Genomic DNA, 23,631 nt, shown 5'->3' with positions numbered 1-23,631 from the left:
CAGTAGTTGCTGAGTGTTGAGACATGTAGATAAAAACTAATTAAGAAAGGAGAAAGTCACAATGACTCTTAGGTTAAAGAGCAATTTGATAATCAATATGATTCTTAATGAGAAACCAGTGAAGCAATAGTAGAAAAGATTAGTGGTCTGGGCTCAGATTATTAAAGGTTAGTGAGTGTTTTGAAACATGTCTGCTGGGTGCAAAAACAATTAACAAAGCATTCTACGAATTCTAAAACTTAAAGGAAATAAAAACTTTTCCATATGTAGATGCAGTAAATATAGAGACCACATCTTTTATTTGTAGAAAGAAAATAAACATTTAAAACTAACATGAAAGATGTTGAAAACTTTATAAAATTTTGGTATTTTTGAAATTTTTTGGAAATAATACTTTTAGTAATTTATTCTGGACTTATTTTGCAGGTATGTTGCGGAAAATGTCGGTATACTATTATAACAGCATCAATATTCATCCAGTGAAATATTTTGAGAATCTACTCTGTGCCCTGAAAGTCCTAGATACTGGGCACATATCAGTTGATAAAACAGAAAAGGTCCCCTTCATTTCTGGAACTTATGGTGTAGTATGTATTTTAAGGAAATTTTAGTTTCAAATGATGTAATACATAAAATCTCAGTGTCGTGAACTGCTGATATGATCATAACGTATTAAAAACAAACACTTGGAGGTTCAATTCATGGAGAATTCAGAATATGAATTCCATGAACCTAGGTCTTGTTTTTTTATGCAGTTATCATAGAAAATCTTTTCAAAGACCCTTTTCACCATGAAAATAATACAAATTAGTCAATGAAGTTACTTAGGGGGAATCCATCTTTAGTTGCACTTAAAAAATGAGTGTTGATTCAATTAAAGGCTGGTGTCCTTTCATTGTGTTACAAGGCAATCATAGTTTCATGCCTGGAATGTGCTTTAAGTATACAACCTACAGAAACATGTGGTCCCTATATTCCAGAACTCAGTTCACAATACGTGATCCATACAAGTTAATGCTCTCAAGAGAAATGGAAAGCTTTACGGGAAAAAGGTTGTGTGTGTGTTTTATGAGTGAGGGGAAAATATCTGTAAATGAGGGGAAAATTCCAAGCAGTTCCTGGAATCAGTTACTGCCTCCTCAGGGAGCCAGTGATGAGCTCAACTGGGCTGAGAAAAATTCATGCAGAGGTCAGCACTAACTGCATCCCAGCGTCAAGCCCCACCAAAGTGCTTAGTCCTAAAAGACGAAGTGAAGAGTACCAGGTACAGTCTCCAGCTGAACCCCATGTGCATAGTAATTTTTTTTTGCCTGTACCTAGAGCCCAAACAGGATTAGAAAAATCAAGAAAAATATATCCAGGAGAAGAGGTTGCAGAACAGAAAAGCAGCAGGCCTGTCCTCTCTGCTAAAGCAGGAGGAAAAAGAAACAACTCCTAACCTTGAGGAGATGGTATGTTGTGGAGCCTTATAATCAGGTCTCCCTATCCCATTACTGTAACCAGTAATAATGTATGTCTGTAATCCACTCAATGAGAAATGCCACTAGGATGGTTCAACTATGATGAATTCCTTGTTCTTTTGGGTTTGATGTCTATGGCAGTTTTTTTTTTTTTTTTTTTTTTTTTTTGAGCAAAAACAGACCAAATAGATGTAGGTTTAAAAAAGAGACATTCAAATTCTTCCAAACTCAGACACTGGATTCTCTGGCCCACATAAGTTCTCCTTTGCTAGTTCTTTAACCTCTAGAGATCTTTGGTAGCCATTTAACTTGCAACGAGAAACCATTTTTGACCTATTAGATTGGCAAAATCAGACACTGAGAACATGTAGCATAGGTGAAGGAGGAGAAGCAGATGAGCTCTATTTGCTATAGGAAAGGATACCAAATATTTATATTGGTATCCTCTATGTAGGATGAGTCTCCAATATTCATCAAAATTGGAAATTAGAAATGCATGGACCTTTGACCTTGCAATTGCACTTTTAGGAATTTATCTTACAGACATATTTTTACATAGATGTAATTACACATACAAGAATATTTATTGCATCATTGTAGTAGCAAAATTTGGGAACCAGCTACATAGCTATCAATAGAGGACTGGGATTAAATATAGTATGATATACTCATACATAAGAACACCCTGTGGTTTTCAAAAGCAAAAGGCAGTTTTCTCTGAATTTATGTCACCCAAATATGTTGTTAAGTGACATAAACAATACAGAGTGTACTCTGCATACTACTGTTTGTGTGTGTGTGTGTATATGTATATATATATGTGTGATACATATATATGGAAGTCTATATATCTTGTACCTTTTACATTTTTAATACAGTTGTCTCTCCATATTCGAGGTTTCTGCATCTGGATTCAACCAACTTTGGACTGAAAATATTTGGGAGAAAAGACAGATAATATAACAATTAAAATGATATGTGTAAAAAATACAGTATAACAACTATTTACATAGTGTTTATAATGTATTAGGTATTATAAGTAATCTGGAGATGATTTAAAGTGTATGGGTGGTGTACACAGGTTTTATGCAAACACTACAGCATTTTATGTAACAGACTTGCACATCCTCAGATTTGGTATCAGAGGGGATCCTGGAACCAATCCACTGAGGATTATATATGTGCTTTTGTTTTTTCCTATTTTAATTAACAAACAAACCAAATAAAGTATGGTTCTAGGCCCAGTGTAGGTAGAAAATAGAACACTAAAGGAGGGTACTAATATAGATAGTCATATCTTTGATTGATGACAGAATTGACTGAATAAAAAGTTATCTCCATAGCACAATCTTACTTTTAATTGGCGCCAACACATATTTAGAATGTGTCTGGAAGGACCATCTGCTTTGGATAGGTCTTGTGTAATCTTGTAATGATAAAATATTCATAACTTTTTTGATGACATACTGTAATAAAAAACACAACTAGACCAAATGTAATTTTAGGACGTTGTAGTAAAAAAGAAAAAAAAAAAGGAAAAAATGGGAATGGGTGTTGTTGAGAGAGAGAGAAGAATGTCAAGTTTCTGTCCTTGGGAATTGAATGACCTCAACTAAAGACTGAAAATGAAGACATTTCAGCAGAAGGAACAAAGAGGGAGCTATTGGAGAAACAAAGAAACAGAGTTATTTTTGATTGCATGATGTTTAATTAATCTGAGAATAATTATCAAGTGTGATGATTTGGTTAAATACCAGTTTCATTCTGGAAGGAACACAGTGAATCATAGAAAACTTCAGTTAAATCTTGGCCTGTGCAAGTATGAATATTTAAAATGTGAATATTTATGATGATGATATAGAATTACCAGCCTTATTGAAACTAACCTTGCTTTGGCGGTATAGTTGAGTCACTGACATTTTTAGCATAAAAGTGAATTTATTTAGTTTTATAAATTATAAGGAAGACAATTAGAATTATAATGAGCACATATATTCATGGATTCACTTATCTTTCATTTCTCACAGGGTAAATGGGAAGTTGGTAGCTCTGAAGGTGATCAGGCTGCAGGAAGAAGAAGGGACACCTTTCACGGCTATCAGGGAAGGTAGGCACTTTTCCTTGTTGATTTTGCTTTTGTGTTTCTGTGGTCCCCATAGCTATTTTAATATTATACACCTCTAAATATGCTGAGTTTTAAAATTACATGATTGTATCTTTCATTAAAATGTGTAAACTGAAATTTAAAAATCAGCATCTCTTGCAGTCATATCAAATCATGTTAAATGAAACAAGATTATCTGCTGTATGCTCAGATGTGGAATAAAATGCTGTGCATTGATGGTGAAGCTATCTAGGTAATTGAGGAAATTTGTATGTCTGCTATTATTTTTAGAGTTCCTTAGATATTAGTTTAACATTATTCTGTATTGATGATTTTTAAGGAAAGTCCTTAAAAATTGGGATTTGTCATGCCGTCTTACTAGTCATTTGAATTTCTTTTCTTTCTTTGTTTCTATCCTTTACTGTACTTTTATTGGTTTTTCTGATTGGAAAGAAGATAATATAGACATTCTTTATATATTAGGGTCATTTATGTTGTGATATTTTCCTCTAGTCTGTTATTTTCTAAAATTTCTTTTATAATGTAGTTATTTGCTACATATAAGATTTTAATTTTTATGAAATTAAATAGCTCTATCTTTGCTTTGTTACCTGCATAGAAAGGCTTTTATATTCCAATAAAATAAAATATCTTTTTTTTTTATTAGTGGGAACTTTTCAGTTCAGTTTAATGACTTTTAGGATAAGTAGGTTTACCTCTACTACATTTTTAAAAGTGCAGATTATCTTGACATAGGACTTCAGTTTATTTTTGCATTGAAGGGATCACAGCTATTATTCTGTTCATCCATAACAAGATAAATTGGTGGTTTGCTGCAATAATTTATCAATGTATTGATGAACTAACTGTAGTCTGTCACTGGTTTGGTTTGTTTCCCACAATTATTGATATGATTTACGTGTATCATTTTTGAAAATATTGTTTCTATTTCTACTCTCTCACCTCTTATTCTCCTTTTAATTCAGTTTTAATTTTGTTTCCATCATTGATCTTTAGCAGAAACTGTTCTTATAAAGTTCATCAGTCACTTGCTTCTTGTCAAGTCAAATGTATACCTCTGTCTTATTTTACTCAACCTTTCAGCAGATTGCATGGTTGAAACAGTCTCTTCTGTGACATTAGATTTTCGAAGTAGGTAGATTTTTCTCTTAGGCTGACCCTTTCTCTAAGTTAGGGGGAGTTTCAGGACAGGAAAGGGCCTCTTTTTTTTTTTTTTCCTAATAAGCACCCTGTCCTGAGTGATATTATTTATTTTGTGAATTTAAAGAGCAACCCTAAGTTGATATCCTACACATGCATCTCTTTAGCTAAGACCTTGTCTTCATCTCCATTTCATATATCCACCTGCCTATTTGGCATCTTCTCTTGAATACAGCAGTATATAAAAAGGATAATACATCACTACCAACTGAGATTCATTTCAGGAATACAAGGCTAGTTTAATCTTTAAAAATCAATCATTGTATAACAGTCATCTCAGACTTAACACATCTGAATGGAACTCATGATCCTCCCACTATAACTGAAACCATGTTCTCCCTGTATTAGTAATAGCAGCATCCAGTGTTCCCTCTACCCAAATCTAGCCATGAACAAGCCCTGTTGATTACCTCTCTAAGTGATACCTGAAATCTGTCCACGTTCTCTTTCTCCGCTGCTACTCCCAGTCCAAGATATCATCAGTTCTTCCTTGGACTTCTGTAAGAGCTTCTTAATTATACACCTCACTTCTCTTGCCTTATTACTATCCCTTCTCTACTCTGTTATCCGTATAATACTTTTGAAAACTAAAATCATATTATGTCAATCCCCTTATTTAAAATTGTTTCAAGTCCTGTATGACGTATTTTCTTCAAACACGCTACAGAGTTTCCTGTCTAAGGAATTTTACACATGTTCTTCCCCATGGCTGGAATGCTGCTCCCTGGCTCTTTTTAGATTTAGGGGTCAATTTAAACATCCCATTTCAGAGAGGATTTCTTTGTCCATTTATCTAAATTAGTGGCTGACCATCATTTTATGCTTCTTTACTCTCCACATCACACCCTATTTTTATTTCCATTATAATTCTTATTGGAATCTGAAATTTTCTTTCCACTCTATAAAGTATATAATCTTAGTGAGGGCGGAGACCTTGTCTGATTGTTCACTGCTGTACCCTCAACATCTAGCATGGTAATCCCTCTACAATAGTAAGTGACTTAAGGAAAATCATTAAGTTAGAATCTATAAACATGACAGATTATTAAATAACAGTTTGTTCCCACAAGGAACCTGCCTTGCAGGTGGGAGGTAGAACATATAAATTATAAGTTGAAGAATGATATATGGTAGTATATTAATGCCAAATTATTTATAAAGGATTGTGAAATCTAAAAGATTGTGAAATTATTTCTAAAAGATTGTGATTTTTAAGGAAATTCTTCTTTTAGTGATGGGAGGTATAGTGTTAGCTGGGACTTGAATTAGGCATAAGATAGAAAAGCAGTAAAGAGTAGATTGAGGAGAAGTGTTCCAGACAGGTATAGAAAAGGAGCTGAGACCAGAAAGCTCAATGCCTTTGCCAAGTGCAGCAAACAGGAGGAATAGTTAAGATCAGGAGTTCTCAACTGATAGGGTGGGAGGGATGGGTAATTATTGCTCCATAGAAGTGGCTGTTGTTGTCACAATAACTGAACAATGCAACCCGTGTTTAGTGGATGAGAGCTTGGCATTTACGTGAGAAACTCTAATGCAGAGGGAGGCAAACTATGGCTTGGGGCCTCCTGTCTGTTTTGGTAAATAAAGTTTATTTGAATGCAGCACTCCCACTCATTTATGTATTGTCTATGGCTGCTTTCTTAGACAGAGTTGAGTACTTTTGACAAACTGTATGGTCCCCCAAACTTAAAAGTATATGCTATTTGGCCGTTTCAATAAAAGTTTGTCGATCTCTGCTCTAATGTAATAAACAATTGTCTCATGTCCCACAGACTTTTTTTTAAATGTCCTACTGGGCATTCATGCCGGTGAAAAATCTGTTTATATTTCTAAGCCGAAACCCAACTATTTTGCATATAGACAAAATATGCTCTACACAGATTTAATATATACCAAACTATCCAGGAATACAACTACAGTGTAAAACATGGGAAAATTGTATTTTGTTTTATTTAAAACTTTACAACTTATTCATACTTTGGAAAAGCTCCTTAGTGGTAGTACTGCTTGTGTTATTTAATTCAATAATGCAGTACCCCACAGTTTGCATTTGTAGTGGTTGTGCTTATGCTGATTCTGTACATAGATGTGGGTACCACTCTTCAATGTTTTCCAGTATAGTTGTGTCTACTTACATATTTAAATACTTTGTTTTATTATAAATTAATTTTTATTTTTTGTATTAGTTACATATAGATATAAATTAATATATTTGAAATTATATTTATATATAAATATTTGAAATTATGTGTGTGTATCTTGTTATATATGAATTCCATTTCATAATAGTAAAAGCAAAAAAGATAGTAAAATATTTGTTATATAAAGAGGGTATTGGGTTTGATGGGATTGAAAATGATTGACTGAGGTAGAACAATGGGTTTCTGTTAAGCTGTGGAGGAAGATAAGGTTAAAAGCGCTACTGAATTTAATTACACAATAGGCCCTGAATATGAGAGACGAGAGGAACAGGGATTCTGGGCCAACAAGGAAGCAGAAGAAAAATGAAACTGGCCAGCAGGCAGGATTCCTGGTATGCAGGGTGTGCACTAGAATTAATCGACCTAACCTTACTGTTGGTGCTTGGACCAAAGTCTTGGTCCAAGGTGACAAGAAAGTTCTTAATGGTATTGAAGGATCCAGTGTGACAAGCAGGCCCATCAGTGGGAGGTTCAAGGGAAGAAGCCAGTAGGATCACATTGAAGTTGTTGATGATCTACTTATTCACATTGGCTGGGTGTGAGGCAAGCTCCTGAGGCACATTAAAGGTTAGGTTCTGGAAACACAGAGAAGCAGGGCATGCAATGAATCCTTAGCACACTGAGACCTGGCTTTGACTGGCAACATAACTTCATTTTAAGCCTTGAGATGAGCTTAGGAACTGGCCCTCAGTTGCAGTTGTGTTGTAGAATGCAGGGCTGTGTAGGTGGGATCTTGTGCTGTGGGTTAGAGACCCTCTGAAGATTTTTGAGCTGGGCATATTAGGAAGAAAAATCTGATATTTGGATATGATATCGATTAGAAAAAGAAGAAACTGGAAGCTGATAAGTCAGTCATTCAACATAGTGCAGATTTGAAATTATGGATTTGTTAGATGTTAACAACAAAAAATAATATTCTATAGAAAGAGATGTCAGAGCCAGATGAAGTATTGATTATAGAATGAGAGGGAAATGTCAATGGTTTTGAGTTTGAATGAGTGAAAAAATGGTGCCAGAGATAGAAATAGTTTGTGATTGCATGGAGAATTGCTTTTAAGACTTTACAGTTTTAAAAGGCTGTTATCCAATGTAATCTTCACATTCTAGTCCTTTGAAAGAGTTTTGAATTTTTATTTTGTAGAATTTATATTGTTTATGGAATCTGTATTATAAATATGGAATTAAGGCTCAGAGGGGTTAGATGACTTGTCTTAAGGAGCAGGGTCTTGTACCAGCCAAGACCTTGTTAGATTTCAAAACAGGGTCATTACTGACATTTTGGAGTTATCGATTTGGGTTTTAGAGCTTTTGGGCTCATGAGGCATCTGTATGAAAATGTCTTGTTGGGAATGTGGGAGTGTAGCTCACAAGAGTTTAGCATAAGTAATATATATGTACCATGGTCGTTAAGAAGTTGAACCAAGTATAACATTTTTGTGGAAGAGAATATTGAGTGAAAATGGAGTCAGTTACAAGACAAGGTAGAAACTCTCATGGGAAGCTGGAGGTGATTTCTTTTATGTTGTACAGTGATGAAAAACAAAGTCAGAATCAAAACCTACTGATTAGTGTATGTTGATTTTGTATTCTGCAACTTTACTGAATCAATATACACAAATCAGTAGGTTTTGATCCTGACTTTGTTTTTCATCACTGTACAGTAAAAGACAAGCCACCTCAATTAGTTTGCTGGGGCTGCTGAAACAAAGTACCACAGCCTGGGTAGCTTAAACAACAGAAACTTATTGTCTTACAGTCCTGGAAGCTGGAAATCAGAGAGCAAGGTGTCATGGCCCTCCAAATGAGAGCTATGAGGAAGGCTCTGTGCTAGCCACTCTCCTTAACTTGTAGATGGCAGTCTTCTCCCTGTGTCTTCACATCATTTTTCCTATATATCTGTCTGCATCCAAATTTTCTCTTCTTGTAAGAACAATAATCACATTGGTTTAGGGTCCACTCAGATGACATCATTTCACCTTACTTACCTTTTTGAAGATAAACACAGTCCTATTCTAAGGCACTAAGGGTCAGGACTTCAATATGAATTTTTTCGGGGGACACAGTTCAGCCCATAACAGCACTTAACGGCTTTGGGCCTTAGTAACCCTGTGTATTAATCCATACTTGCACTGCTGTAAAGAAGTACCTGAGACTGACTAATATCTAAAGAAAAGAGGTTTAATTGGCTCATGGTTCTACAGGCTGTACCAGAAGCACAGCATCTTCTGGAGAGGCCTCAGGAAACTTTCAATCATCCTATAAGGTGAAGGGGAAGCAGACACATCTTACATGCCGAAGCAGGAAGAATATAGAGAGGGAGGAGGGTCTATATACTCTTAAACAACCAGATTTCATGGCAACTCACTGGCTCACTATTGATATGACAACATGAAGGGGCATGGTGTTAAACCATGAGAAACCACCCCCAGATTCAATCACCTCCCACCAGGCCCCAGCTCCAATATTGGGGATTACAATTCAACATGAGATTTAGGTGAGGGCACAGACTCAAACCATGTCACCCTACTTGCAAAAAATAGCAGTTGGATCATGCCATCTCTTAAGAACTACCTTGGCATTTGTGGTTTTGATTTCCCAAGGAATCTTTAAACTCAGAATTTGGAATGTTCTGGAGATCAGGGAATGATAGAAGAATAGTTGAGGCCTTGATCACAAAATGACATTTTATTTTCCATTGAATAAAATATTTTAATGTCTTTTTAATAAAGTCTGACTTCAGGGTGAATTTTTTTTTTTTTTTTTTTTGTAGCGGTAAATGACTCTAAGGCAGAGAAATTAAACTCTGGGTTAGTTTTTGTTACTTGTTTTTTTCTTGTCTTCTCATTCTTAGTCTTATTTTTCTTATTTTCATAGTCTTATTTTTCTGCTGTTTATATCTGGAAGCAAAAGCCATCATCATTGCTTAGCTTTCCCCATTTATCCTTCTGGAAGTCCAGACACAATAACTCCTCTGTGTATCTGGTGGTAGAATTTGAAATATTTAGGGTAAGGTGGGAGACGTTTGGGATATGTTCAGTTTTACATTAGCGAGGAAGCAGCATGGTGTGTTCAACTGAGATAGAACACCTGAATTTGAATTTACCCCTCTTCTGCTGTTTTGATCAATTTCTCATTTACAAAATATCAACAGCAGGAAGATTTCAGAATAAGAAAGCACCATGCACAGTAAAGTAGTTTGTAAGTGGCTACTTGCCACTCACAGGCTTACCTAGAAACTTGGATTTTAAGGCGTAATTTTCACCTCAAGTGGAAATACTTGAAGCAACTCTAATCTAACTTGGATTTATGTCCAAAGATGTACTTTGAATTTTATCTGTCATTGAGTAGAGTGTGTAATGGATTAATTCAAGTTCAGGCACTTTGAAACTCATTTTGTCCTCCATGGCAGCTTGGAGAAATCAAGTCGTAGGGCTCAGGGTCAGCTTTTCTGTTTTATTTTAGAATCATTATATGGCATCATCCTGGTTTATGTGGAACAGATAAAGGGCTGGGAGATACAGGAGAGGTTTGAAAGGGAGTGAGTAAAATGTCTTAGGATATTCCATCTTTCAAACAACTTTTAAGTGTGTATGTTCTTACTCTCTGATACTGTATTCTAGACTTCCACATTTTTTGTTGTCTTAAGATTTTCTTAGACAAGGCATGAGGTAAGCAAGCCAGTTGTCTCCTTTCGTAGATTCTTGAATATGTGATGGTTTTCTTAGGTGAAAATTATGCTTAAAGAGAAATCTAGATACTCTAATAGGGAACAAGTTTAAATTAAAATGGTAGCAGTATCAATAGACAGTATTCGGTGTGTACTTGCACAGCCAGAGCCTAGTCTCACTTAACACTCACAAAACCCTCTAAGGTAGGTACTATCATTATTGCTATTTTGAGGTTAGGAAAGTTAAGAATGGAGAGGTTCAGTCACTCACCTAAGGTTAACGCTAGCATGTGGTAGAGCTAAAAGCTGAAGTTGGCTAGGTGCGGGGGATCACGCCTGTAATCCCAGCACTTTGGGAGGCAGAGGCGGGCGGATCACCTGAGTTCAGCAGTTTGAGACCAGCCTGCTCAACGTGGCAAAACCCCGTGTCCACTAAAAATACAAAAAAATAGCAGGGCGTGGTGGCAGGCAACTGTAATCCCAGCTACTTGGGAGGCTGAGGCAGAAGAATTGCTTGAACCCAGGAGGCAGAGGTTGCAGTGAGCCAAGATGGCGCCACTGCACTCCAGGCTGGGCAACGAGAGTGGAACTCCGTCTCAAAAAAAAAAAAAAAAAAAAAAACAAACAAACAAAAAAAACATTATTCTCTGATAGATTTTATGTAGAAATTTTGAGTTCGTACTGCGTTTTCATTTCATACAGAGGGTTGTCTTATTGCCATTAAATCAAGGTTAGCAAAAAAGGGATTTTGCGGGGGAACACGGACAAAATTTATTTTTAAAAGTGAGAACACATTTTTCAATAAAGAAAGGAAGGCAGCATCCATATAGGACAAGGAAGGGTCAAAAAGAGGAAAGGAACAAATAGTTTCAACACAGTGTAACTCAAGGAAAGTAGAAACATGTAGAGGAAAAGGGGACCTCTCATGGTAAACTCTGTGGTATTGAACTTTTTGTTTGAGTACATTCTTTTAATACATGTCTGAGTCTTTCCATGTGCTTTATCTACCTTCTCACTCTTCCTTTCTCCACCCTTCTTTATGTATTTTTTCATTATTCATTCTATTAGAATTCTATGGAAACATTTTAGATTTTTAATAAAAAATGTGGTACTAGGAAGGCAGAGGTGGATATAAACTGAAAAACAGATAAAGGAAAAAAGGCAACTTCTTTTATTTCAAATGTTTGGAATTAGTTAACCTGCTGGTAAAATAAATAATTTTATAGCTTAATTGTAAAATTTGTACTGTATAATTAAAATATTCTAACAGTACAGTAAATGTTATATGAATTATTGATATTTTACAAATTTGTTAAAGTTTTAAAATGGAAAATAATTTCCATTATTTTAATTGAGTCATTAAAAATTTTGGTGTTTGACTGATAATTTGATTCTCTACCTTACATTTTTCTCTTTTATGTTAATAGCCTCTTTATTTATTTTTGTTGTTTTTCATTAACCATACCATTTTTCCTTGTAACTGTATGGTACAATTGCTTGTGAAGTTTGTATAGGTAATCGAGTTATAATTCAATTGATAATTAACTAGTCTAGGTTTCATTTCTTGCTTTTCATGTTTGGGGTATTGTATTACTTTTCTAGGGCTTCTGTGATAAATTACCACAAATCTGCTGGCTTATTCTCTTGCAGTTCTGGAGAGTAGAAGTTCAAAATCAGGATACTGGCCGGACCATGCTTCTTTTAGAGGTTGTAGGGCGGAAATCCTTACTAGCTTTTTCCTAGCCCCTGGTGGCTTCCTACAATCTTTGGTGTTCTTTGGCTTATAGTTACTCCAATCTCTGCCTCCATCTTCACATGGTCTTCTCTGCCTGTCTCTATGTGTCTTCTTCTCTTCTTATAGGGACATCAGTCGTTGGATTTAGAGCCCACACTAATCCAGTATGGCTTCATCTTAACTTAGCTAATTATGTCTGCAAAGGCCCCATTTGCAAATAAGGCCACCTTCTGAGGTTCTGGGCTGACATAAATTTCTGGGAGACACTATTCAACCTGCTGCCAGTGTTTATTTTTCTCAGTTTCACAGGGAGATTTGTAGGTAAGAATGGACTGGGACCCGCATTGCACCTTTGAAAGCTTAGGAGAAAAATGTACTACATAGTGGTTTTGATAACAATCTTCTTTATTTTTTTATTACTGAAGTTTGCATGTAATAGACAATGAATGAATATAGATAACTTTCTCCAACGTGATTTGTTTTTGTTTCTATATAGGCTCTTTTGTTATTGTTATTCATTATTTGTGTTTTCAAGCAAAATATCATTCTCCATGGATGATTGGATGACTTATGAACGTGGCTTGTGTAGAGATAGATTACATCTGTCAAGTTAGTGAGTATGATTGAGACATTGGTAGTTAGTCTGGGATTGGAAGCATGGAGAACTGACATAATGGAGACCTCCAAAGCTACTGAGTTGCTGTGAAATTATAAAGGTCTACTTCCACATTTCTATACGTTGGCCATTGGGATTTCAGACACATTTACACAAAGACAAAATGTTCCAGGCTGTTCTGTTGGAGTCTTTTTTATCCAGATATGCTTTTTATCCAAGTATATGGACATGATTTTTATCTAGATATATCTTTTTTATCCTTGAGTAGATTCCAGGGCTGTCCTCTAGGAGCCTTTTTTGTCCAAATATATAGCTTTGATGATCAAATGCAACCTAAATGATAAGTAAATAATCATCTTTGGTTGTAACTGAAATTACCTTGTCAATATTTGCATGCCTAGGTACTTCTGACCCCTATCACCTTCCCAGTGGAGAGAGGACATCTGCCAAAAGAGAACTGAGGTCCTCTGTTCCCTCCCTCTTCCCCTCTTCCCTGACCTGGAGTCTCTTGCACTCAGGCCCCTGGAAGTTAGTTAAGAGTGTGGGCACAGATGGGAAGAGGGGCTCCTGGGACGTAACCTCCTTCTTTAATAGACTGGAAGGCTGTAGTAGGGAGAGGAAGAACAGACAAACATTTGTTTTCATTTGTGTTTTGTCAATATTGGTGTTTGGAATTGTTCATCCTCTTGTAATGATTTCTAAATTAACAAGTTGATTATAAATGGAATTTTTAGTGAAACATTATGTTAATGCAACATCTGACCCTATGTAGTAGGTGACAGGTTAAATTAGGTTTCTTCATGGGGCTTAATAACTTTTTTAAAAACTCAGATATTCTTTGCTCATTCTAGACATTTCTGAATTCAGCTGTTTTATTGGCAAGTGTTTTTTAAGACACTGTTTGTAGCATCATTGTTGGAAGTACATGAATCCTATATAAGCTAATTAGGAATCTAAATCAGACTTTAGAGATTACCTTGTCCAGAGGTTCCTCAGTTGCATCCTGGTGGTCTTCAAGCTGCGTGTTTGGTCTTACAGTAAATTTTAATAAACAGTATTAGTGACCAGAAAGAGGTCCAGGGCCTGGTTTCTGAAGCCTGACTGCCTGGATTCCAGTTTGGACTTCATTCCCATCTAAGTGTATGATTTTGAGCAAGTCTTAAACTTGCTGTGTTTCATTTTCCATTTCTTAAAGAGAATGAAAATACTACTAAACTTATAGTCTTGTTGGGATATTATATCCATTAAATATGAACATGAGGCCATAAAATAGAAACAATCAAGGAATAATGAAAAATTCTTCAATATAAAAATACCTTAACAGGTATTAAACTTTCAGAAGAACACTTGGATTGTGAACTCAGAGAAATCTCCCAAAAGGAGATCAAGAAGAGTTATCATCTCTTATGTCTTTGAGAATAAATAATACAGTTATTTGAATTTTCTTCTATATTGTCTCTTTCATTTATTTCTGCTTGTCTGTTTGGTCTCTTTCTTATTGGAAGCATCCTTCAGCTACCTGGATATCTTGTTAATTGTCAGCTCATATTTTAAAGTCAGACTTTAATATGCTGTTTGGGAGCTCTGGGTGCTTGGATAGGGAATGTTGGTTGGCAGGTTTCACTGTAGTGTGATGGGGTGAGTGAACCAGTTTTTTTTTTTTTTTTTTTTTTTTTCTTGCAGTATCTAAGATGTCAGCATTTGGGGGTCTTTTCTTGGAAGGAAGCTTCAGTTTCTACAGAAAAGGATTATTTTATCTCCTGCCTGGAGGATTTCAGTTTGCTGCCCACATTGTGGGGATTGAGTAAGAGATAAGGGGTTACAGAGTAGTCTCAACCTTCAACATGCAGATTTTTATTGAATTTACCTATTTTCAGTTCAGATTATGCAGTAAGTGTGAGAGAGACTAAAAGACACCCAAGTATCTAAGGCAAAAAATAATGGGCCTCTAAAAAGGCTTTGGCAGTAGGAATAGATAGGAGATATATATGTTTGGAAGGGACTTAAGAGGGACACTTGGTAAGACTTTTTATTTGACTAGACATGGAGCTTGACGGAGGTGGGGTTAGTCAGTGTGACTTCCAGGATTTTGGATTGGGTAATTAGGTAGATAGTGGAACCAGTAATGAGTAACTGTGGTTGGGGACAGGGGAGGGAGGTGGAGTACAAGAAAGACAATGAGTTCAATTAGTGAGTTTGAAGTCTGGCATTCATGTGGCAATTGTGTGACATGGTGGTGCAGTTTAGGTAGCAGGTGTTTGTTGTATCTAAATTGAGAACTTTACAAGTAATATTCGAGTATATGATCTAGTTTAATTTTCTATTCCTTGAGGAAGGTTGATATTATCATCTTCATTTTACTAATCAAGAGGCTGAGGTCTAACGAGATTTTTTTTTGTGCAAAGTCACACAAATAATTAAGTGGTGGATATGGAGTTCACTTTGAATCTTCTAACCAGTGCCTGGAACAGTGCCTGGCACATGATAGGCACTCAGGGTATGTTGAATGACTGAGTGAATGAATGAATAAACTCTCATGTTCTTTCTTCGTATTCTGTTATATGGCCTTACTATTGGGACAGAAACCCATATGATGAAAATTGTACACAGATTCCTCTCAGGCTGCCCCAAAGCAAAAAGACGAAATTGAGGAAGCTCCATAAGCAAGGAGCTAGCAATTTTTCAGTCTTGGTGGAGACTGTGCCTCTAGCTGTGTGATCATAAACAAGTACTTAACATATTTTATCTTTAGGTTTTTCATTTTTGAAATGAAGTGGAGACCATATTATTTTCGAGCTTCATAATTAAAATAATATTACCAACATGAATCTTTTACCTGGAAAAAAGATCTATAATTGTATCACTATTATTCTTCATGCATACATGCAGTAATATGATGCACATTTATTGGGTTAAAATATTTTTAAGCCCTCTAATAATCACCCTTTGTGTCTGTCACTGAAAAAATTAACATGAATTGCTTGAAGCGTTTTTATAATTGACAGGCAAAAATTTTGTAAATGGAAGATAAAAATCCATGAGTCTAGACTGTAATTCTAAGTATGCTTATGTAAATTGCCACAATTGTTATTCTAAGTCTGAGTAATCTGATGGGTGTCTGCCAACTGATATCAACAAAAACTTGTCAAGTGTTAAATCATGCGATTAAAAACTATGAAAATCATATGTTTTCTTTTTTCTGTTAATAATTTTAAAGGATAAAGTTTGTTTTTTAAAATCAAGTAACTGAATTCTTGGCTACTTTAAATTTGTAAAAAATTTATATGACATTTTGTCCTATTTTGTCAACTAGAAATATAAATTGAGATATGATACTTTTATATTTAAGACATTTTAGGAGGATTACATAACCAGTTCTAATCTGAATTCATGTATAACTTCTAAAAATCCCATGGACTTTTTCAGTTCCTACTTTGCCAATCTTTAAAAAATACTATCTTATTTGATTTTCACCAAATCTTGTGTTATATGTAGGTTTTAATATATCCAAGTTACAGATGAGGAAATTGAGGCCTAGATATAAATAAAATGTCCTGTGTTACAAAACCTGCCAGTAAATGGCTGTTATGATTTACACTGGGATTTTTTAAGTGAGGTGTTTGTTCAAAGATAATACATTCCTCCATTCAAAATTTCTGGGCTAATGTTAAAAAATGATGAGAATTAATAATGTACTTGTAAACTTCTTGTCGTGCTAGTAATTAACATAGCTACTATAAGTTGCTTTAAAAAAATGTAACCCATGACCAAGGGGGTGTATCTAAAGTTCAGTTTGACATCTCAAAATCGTTTAATGTAATACCATGTTAATAAAGTTTAAAAATCACACTACTATTCCAATAGATGTAAAAAAATGTTTGTTATAAAATCTAACACCTGTTTATGTTAAAGGCTTAACAAACTTTGAATAGAAAGGAATTTTCCCAACATACACACACACAGTCATATTTGTGTATACTATCAATGAACATGTGGAAAACCAAATTTAGAATACAATACCACTTAAAATCACTTTAAATACTTACAATAAAAAAGAAATACCTAGGGGTAATCTAACAAATCATATTTAGAATTTTTGTACTGAAAATTACAAGATCTTGATGGAAAGAAATAAAGAAAGATTAAAATAAATGAAAAGGGGTACCACGTTTATGGATTGAAGATGCCGTATTGTTAAGATGAAACCTCACCCCACATTTCTCTGTTGATTTAATGTCACATCTGTCAAAATCCTAGCCAGCTTTTTGTAGAAATTGGCCATCTGAGCTACAATTATATTTCATATATTACATTATATGAAAATGTAATGAACTAGAATTGCCAGAACAGGTTTGAAAATGAACAAAGTAGGAAGACTTACACTACGCAATTTCAGAAACTTTGTATAAAGCTACAGAGATCAAGACCGTATGTTATTGTTGTAAAAATAAACATATTGATTCATGGCATAGAATGGAAAGTTCAAAAATGAACCCTGACATTTGTGGGCAGTTGATTTTTAGTAAGTTGCAAGGCAATCCAATGGAGAAATGATAACTTTTTCAATAAATGATGCTATGACAATTGGGTATTTAAATGCAAAAAGATATACACCCTTATGTAATAACATAAATGTCAACTCAAAATTGATCAAAGACCTCAGTGTAGGAGATAAAAGTTTAAACTTCTGGAAGGAAATCTGGTAGAACATTTTGTGTCCTTGGATTACACAAAGATTTCATAGATATGATAGCAAAAACACAATATATAAATGAAAATCGATAAATTGGAATTGTCCTCTTAAAAAGACACCATTAAAGAAATGAAAAGACAAGTCACAAATCGGTAGAAAATATTTCCAAACAATATATTGGATAAAGGATTTATATTGAAAATATATAAAGAAGTCCAAAACTCCACGATGAAAGGACCCCACAATTTTTTTAAATGGGGAATTTATTTGAATAGATATTTTAGCAAAGAAATATATGAATGGCTAAGACCATGCAATGGTTTTCACAGTTGTTAATCATAAACGACATGAAAATTAGAAACCACAGTGAGCTATTACTGCACACCCAATATAACGGTTATAATTGAGGAGAACAACAATACCAAGTGTTGCATATGGAATAACTGGAACCCTTAAATATTGCTGTTGGGAATATCTGCTTATGGTACACCCACTTTGGAAAACAGTTTGGCAGTTTTTTAAAAGTTAAATATTAAATTACCATATGACCCATTGACTTCACTCCTGGGTATCGTCTACCCAAGAGAAATGAAAACATACTTCCACATGAAGACATTTACCTAAATGTTTCCAGTATTATTAATGCAGAATAGCGAAAATCCAGAAACAAGTTAAGTGTCCATCAACTGTTGAGATGATAAATAAAATATGGTATATTTGTACAGCAGTAAAAAGGAACTAACTACTGATAACATGTTTGAACCTCGTAAACACTATGCTAAGTTAAATACGCTTGGTTGTATATACATACGTTTGTATATGAATACGCTTGCTCGTAGTCCCAGCTACTCGGGAGGCTGAGACAGAAGAATTGCTTGAACCCAGGAGGCAGAGGTTGCAGTGAGCTGAGTCGCGCCACTACACTCCAGCCTGGGCAACAAAGCGAGACTCTGTCTCAAAAAAAAAAAAAAAAAAAGAAAGAAAAGAAAAGAAAAAAGACTGATCTTAATGTAGTATAAATAATAGTTAGGGTCCGAAGAATGTAAAACAAACAAACAAATCTGAGTTATGGCACCGGTTGCAAAACTCTGTATATTAAAAAGCACTGAATTTTATACTTACAGTTGATATATTTTATGGTTTGTAAATTATACCTCAACTACATTTTCTCCTAATTTTATTAAAATATATATTCATAGGTTTAGCTGAAAAAGAAGAAAATTGAAGTATTAACATTAGTGATTTAATATCTTTATTTCTCTTTCTTCCAAATTCTCTAAATATGTGTTGTTTTTATTAACAGAAATAAAACTTTTGTTGACTATAACCTTCTGTAACTGATACCTCCTATTCTCAAATATCTTCAAATTTATTAGTAAAGAAAGATGTGTAATTGGTTGAATTATAGGACTATAATTACCGGAAAGAGTGAGATAGAAACCATGGGTAAATTAAAAGAGCTTTGAAACTGATGGAAGTGGTGGCCCTTGAGTACTGTTACGATCAGTTGGAAGGAAAGTTTCAGGGGTCTCCTGTTGATGCTATGGAGCCTGTCCTGTCATTACAAAAAACATGAGCCACACTTTACATCAGAGCTTTTTTTTTTTTTAAAAAAAATTATCATTGCTTTCGATTTTTGACAAACAATTTTAATCACAAAACACTTGTTTAGCGAGAGAAAATAACCCAATATGAGCAAAAAACCAAAATAAAAACCACATTGTGGCCAGGTGTGGTGGCTCAATCCTGTAATCCCAGCACTTTGGGAGGCTGAGGCAGGCAGATCACTGAGGTCAGGAGTTCGAGACCAGCCTGGCCAACATGGTGAAACCCCATCTCTACTAAAAATACAAAAATTAGCCAGACATGGTGGCACACAATCCCAGCTACTGGGGAGGCAGGAGAATTGCTTGAACCTGTGAGGCGGAGGTTGCAGTGAGCCAAGATCGTGCCACTGCACTCCAGCCTGGATGACAGAGCAAGATTCTGTCTCATAAGAAACAAACAAGCAAAACATATTGAGTAACTTATGCAGCCAAGAAGCTGATTGTAAATGGCAACTGACAAGTTGAACTTTTATGATTCCATAACGGAGAAGCGGCCAGAGAAGCTACATCTCAGAAGAAGGACTCTCTTGCCTTTTTAAAGTTTTAGTCTTCCCATGCCTTCCTCAGCTCTGCTTTGACCATCCTTTAAGGTCATGTTAGTGCTGCCTCTTCCCTGAAATCTTTCTGGCTTTCACAGAAACAGTCTTTTTCCTTCTGTGTACTTTTTGTTTGTTTTTGTTGTTGTTGTTTTGCTTGTGTACACTTACCTTTTAGCACTTACTACATTGTACTTTATGATACAGTCAGTTGTGTTCAATTATAAACTATTGCCAACTTCTTAGGGCTTTATGTTCTTAGGGTTGTGGTATGAATCAAGCACTGACTAGTCATATCCCAACTGTTTCCCTATTGCCATCTAAATGGAACTAACCCAGAGTGCAGTTTGTGTTTCAATATAATTTAAGCAATAATGAAAAGGGCCATACCAACAAACATATGAAAAAAAACTCATCATCACTGGTCAATAGATAAATGCAAATCAAAACCGCAATGAGATATCATCTCTTGCCAGTTAGAATAACGATCATTAAAAAGTCAGGAAACAATAGATGCTGATGAGGCTGTGGAGAAATAGGAACACTTTTACGCTGTTGGTGGGAATGTAAATGAGTTCAACCATTGTGGAAGACAGTATGGCAATTCCCAAAGGACCTAGAACCAGATATACCATTTGACCCAGCAATCCCATTACTGGATATATACCCAAAGGATTATAAATCATTCTACTATAAAGACACATACACACAGATGTTTATTGTGGCACTATTCACAATAGCAAAGACTTAGAACCAACCCAAATGCCCATCAGTGATAGACTGGATAAAGAAAATGTGGCACATATATACCATGCAATACTATGCAGCCATAAAAAAGAATGAGTTCATGTCCTTTGCAGGGACAAGGATGAAGCTGGAAGCCATCACTCTCAGCAAACTAACACGGGAACAGAAAACCAAACACTGCATGTTCTCGCTGATAACTGGGAGTTGAACAATGAGAACACATGGACACAGGGAGAGGAACTTCACACACTGGGGCCTTTCGGGGGATGCGGGGCAAGGGGAGGGAGAGAATCAGGACAAACACCTAATGTATGTGGGGCTTAAAACCTAGATAACAGGTTGATAGGTGTGGCAAACCACCATGGCACATGTATACCTATGGAACAAACTTGCATGTTCTGCACATGTGTCCCAGAACTTAAAAAAAAGAAAAAAGGGCCATAGTGGTTTCTGAATGAAAAGAGTTAGAGATCACTGGTGTGGTCATGGAAGAAATGGGATTTGGACTGAGGCTTCGAACGCAGGTAGAATTCCTATAAGCATAAATAAACAGAGGAAGACATAACTGTTAGGGCAGCTGGCTGGAGTAGGACTAGTACTTCCACTCCGCACCACCCAACACCACCACCAGTTTGGCTGGCATAGAGAGAATTAAATCTCTTGCTAGTAGGCTGTGTGGGTTGCTCCTGAAAGTTTTCTAATGAAAACTCTAGCTGCTAAGGTGTTCACTGTTATTCTAACAAAAAGATAATCTGGGTATTGTTCTGTGCAGTGCCAGTTTCTAGGACTTATTTTCTTTCTTTTTTGTGTGTGTGAATTTGTTTTTATTGGAGAACAGGGCACAGGGTGGAAGATGTCACCTTGGGCTATGGTATGTCCCACCTCCCAGAGAATGTCCGTTTGCATTCTAATCTTCCTGGGATGCTTTATGGAACTTTTTCTTCTTCTTGGAGCTGCTCTTGCCAGCTGCCTCTTCAGGCCCACTGCTGACTGGCTCCTCTTTGGAGAATTTCCTCTTTTTCTTGGAGCCACTTCTGTGGCCTGCCTCTTCGGGGTCATTAACTGTTTCCTCCTGGGGTGAAGACTTCTTCCTCTTGGGAAGACTGGTGCTGCCAGCGGTCTCTTCAAGATCACTACTCATCAACTCCTCCTTGGAAAAAGATTTCTTTTTCTTGGGTTTGGAGAAAGAGATAGATGGGTCTTCCATTCCATTCTCATGAGGAACCTCCTGGGGCTTCTGCTTTTTCCTCTTTTTGGGTTTTTCACTCGTCTCCTCACACTCCTCTGGAGTACTACTGCTGTTTTCTGAAGATGCGAGGGCAAGTGCAGCCAGCCGTTTCTTTTCCTTCTTTAAGCGTTTCTTCTCCTGTTTCTCCAGCTTCCTAGTAATCTCAGCAGCCACTTCCTCTGCCTGAACCATTGCTTCCTTCATGACATCCAGATTCTTTCGTGGTATCTCTCCAGTCTCATAGAAGGACAGTCGCTCTTCAACTTGTTCTCGAAGCTTCTCCCCAAATACACTCGTGGGCACCTCAGAGAAGCAGTCGATTCGTGAGGCAGTACTGCATTTGTTTGCCAGGTATGAGGAGATGCGGCCTTTGTTCTTGGCAGCTGCTCGGCCAATGAAGGTGGAGTGGAAAATGAGTCCATATTTTGGTGTGTTACCCCTTGTCTTCAGGGCTCTGGAGACTTGGTCCCTTTGCTGGGCCCTGGGAATCACTCAGACACCAGTACTGGCCATCAAGACTTATTTTCTTTATACTTGTTGTTTGTTACTATTCCTTTTGTTCTTTGGGCATGAGTTTAATTATTGACACTGGATCATTAATGTTGCCAGGGCATTTGAGATGATTGGTCAGGAGACCCAGGGATCTGTAAGAAAATGTCATCCTGGGAAAGAGGACATAGAACAAGATATTGAAGACTGTCCAGTTCAGGGATATAGTAAATTCTGAGAAAGATTTGAGTATCTTCAGCGAGGGTGAGTTTGAGGTTGATAGGACTGCATACAGAAACAGGGAAGTCAGAAGTGGCTACAGTTTTAGGTCCAAAGTGACTGAATTCATGTGATATGTACGGAAACTGAGGTGATAACCATTTATCCCAGTAAATCACTGAATCTGAGGATATAAAAGCTGAAAAGAGCATTAGTGATGATGTAATCTGTTCCCACCATTTTACAAGAGAACAACTGAGTCCTAGAGAGAGTAGGTAGTTTGAACTACCAAGATCAGGAGTGAAAGTCGTATGAGTCATCACTGTAGAGAAGATGTTCAGAGATCTGGCAGTGAATCACTTCTTTAAAATACAGCTCTCACCGCAGATTATATCTGATCTTGGTGTGAAGCGCCAAAAAAAAAACCACGTCATTCAGATCTCTATGTATTTTATATTTTCTCCTGACATTTTGGAATGTGGTGGAACTCTTCAAAAGACCATCAGATAATTCATATTTTAATTTTATAAAAGGAAAATTAATAGCATATGTGGGAAAAATGTGCCATATAGTATATTATGGGAAAAGTGTAGAAGTAGAGAGTTAAGGGAAATTTTAGTATGGGTCATTTATATATTTTGGACACATGCCATTTCAGTCAAGTCCCTGAGTATACCCGTAAGAATCGAATTGATAATCGTACTTTTAAAAACCCTAGCAACTTGAACAGGACCCAAGAAAAACAATTAAAGAAAATAATAAGCCAGAACTTGGCAGTGGTTCTGTTATCTGTGAGCTTGACACTCTTTCCTTTTTGTCCTAAAGTTTCAGACTGGAATGGGCAGGAATCAGCAGCAGGGGTCAGTTTTAATGATGCTAACTTGGTTTCACAAAAGTATTTAGGATTATAAAATTTTCTTAATAGAGACTGAGATTAGTTTTTCTGTAGGGTTTTTTGTTTGTTTGTTTTAAGAATTGATCCAGTTTCTATGATGAACAGTAGATTGGTGGAGCTGACTTATTTAGAATGACCTGTGTAATATTTTTTTAAAGTTCTAAATGCATAGTAGTCACCTAGTAAGTGGTTGACTCTGTTGTTACTTTCTAA

The 23,631-nt window shown here is 36.0% G+C and overlaps 2 protein-coding genes across 5 annotated transcripts in view; one reads left to right on the top strand and one right to left on the bottom strand.

Annotated features, from left to right (window-relative positions):
- Positions 1 to 23,631, top strand: part of CDK14 (cyclin dependent kinase 14) — a 591,864-nt gene that overhangs the window by 182,887 nt on the left and 385,346 nt on the right. For all 4 annotated transcript variants that reach the window (XM_025378501.1, XM_025378504.1, XM_025378502.1 and 1 more), the window contains one exon: positions 3,488 to 3,567. In XM_025378501.1, coding sequence (XP_025234286.1) covers positions 3,488 to 3,567 — 80 coding nt within the window. The remainder of the gene's footprint in view (positions 1 to 3,487; positions 3,568 to 23,631) is intronic.
- LOC112620224 (nucleolar protein 56-like) lies at positions 21,399 to 22,324 on the bottom strand. The gene has a single exon (XM_025378514.1). It carries the CDS (start codon positions 22,017 to 22,019, stop codon positions 21,495 to 21,497), a length of 525 nt encoding a protein of 174 aa, XP_025234299.1. The 5' UTR covers positions 22,020 to 22,324; the 3' UTR covers positions 21,399 to 21,494.

The sequence above is a fragment of the Theropithecus gelada genome, chromosome 3, assembly GCF_003255815.1.
Source record: "Theropithecus gelada isolate Dixy chromosome 3, Tgel_1.0, whole genome shotgun sequence".
Taxonomy (NCBI): Eukaryota; Metazoa; Chordata; class Mammalia; order Primates; family Cercopithecidae; genus Theropithecus; species Theropithecus gelada.
This window is presented reverse-complemented; position numbering and strand designations above follow the sequence as displayed.

Coding starts and splice junctions, on each gene's coding strand:
- LOC112620224 (XM_025378514.1), bottom strand. CDS start 22,019: ATGAAGGAAGCAATGGTTCAGGCAGAGGAAGTGGCTGCTGAGATTACT.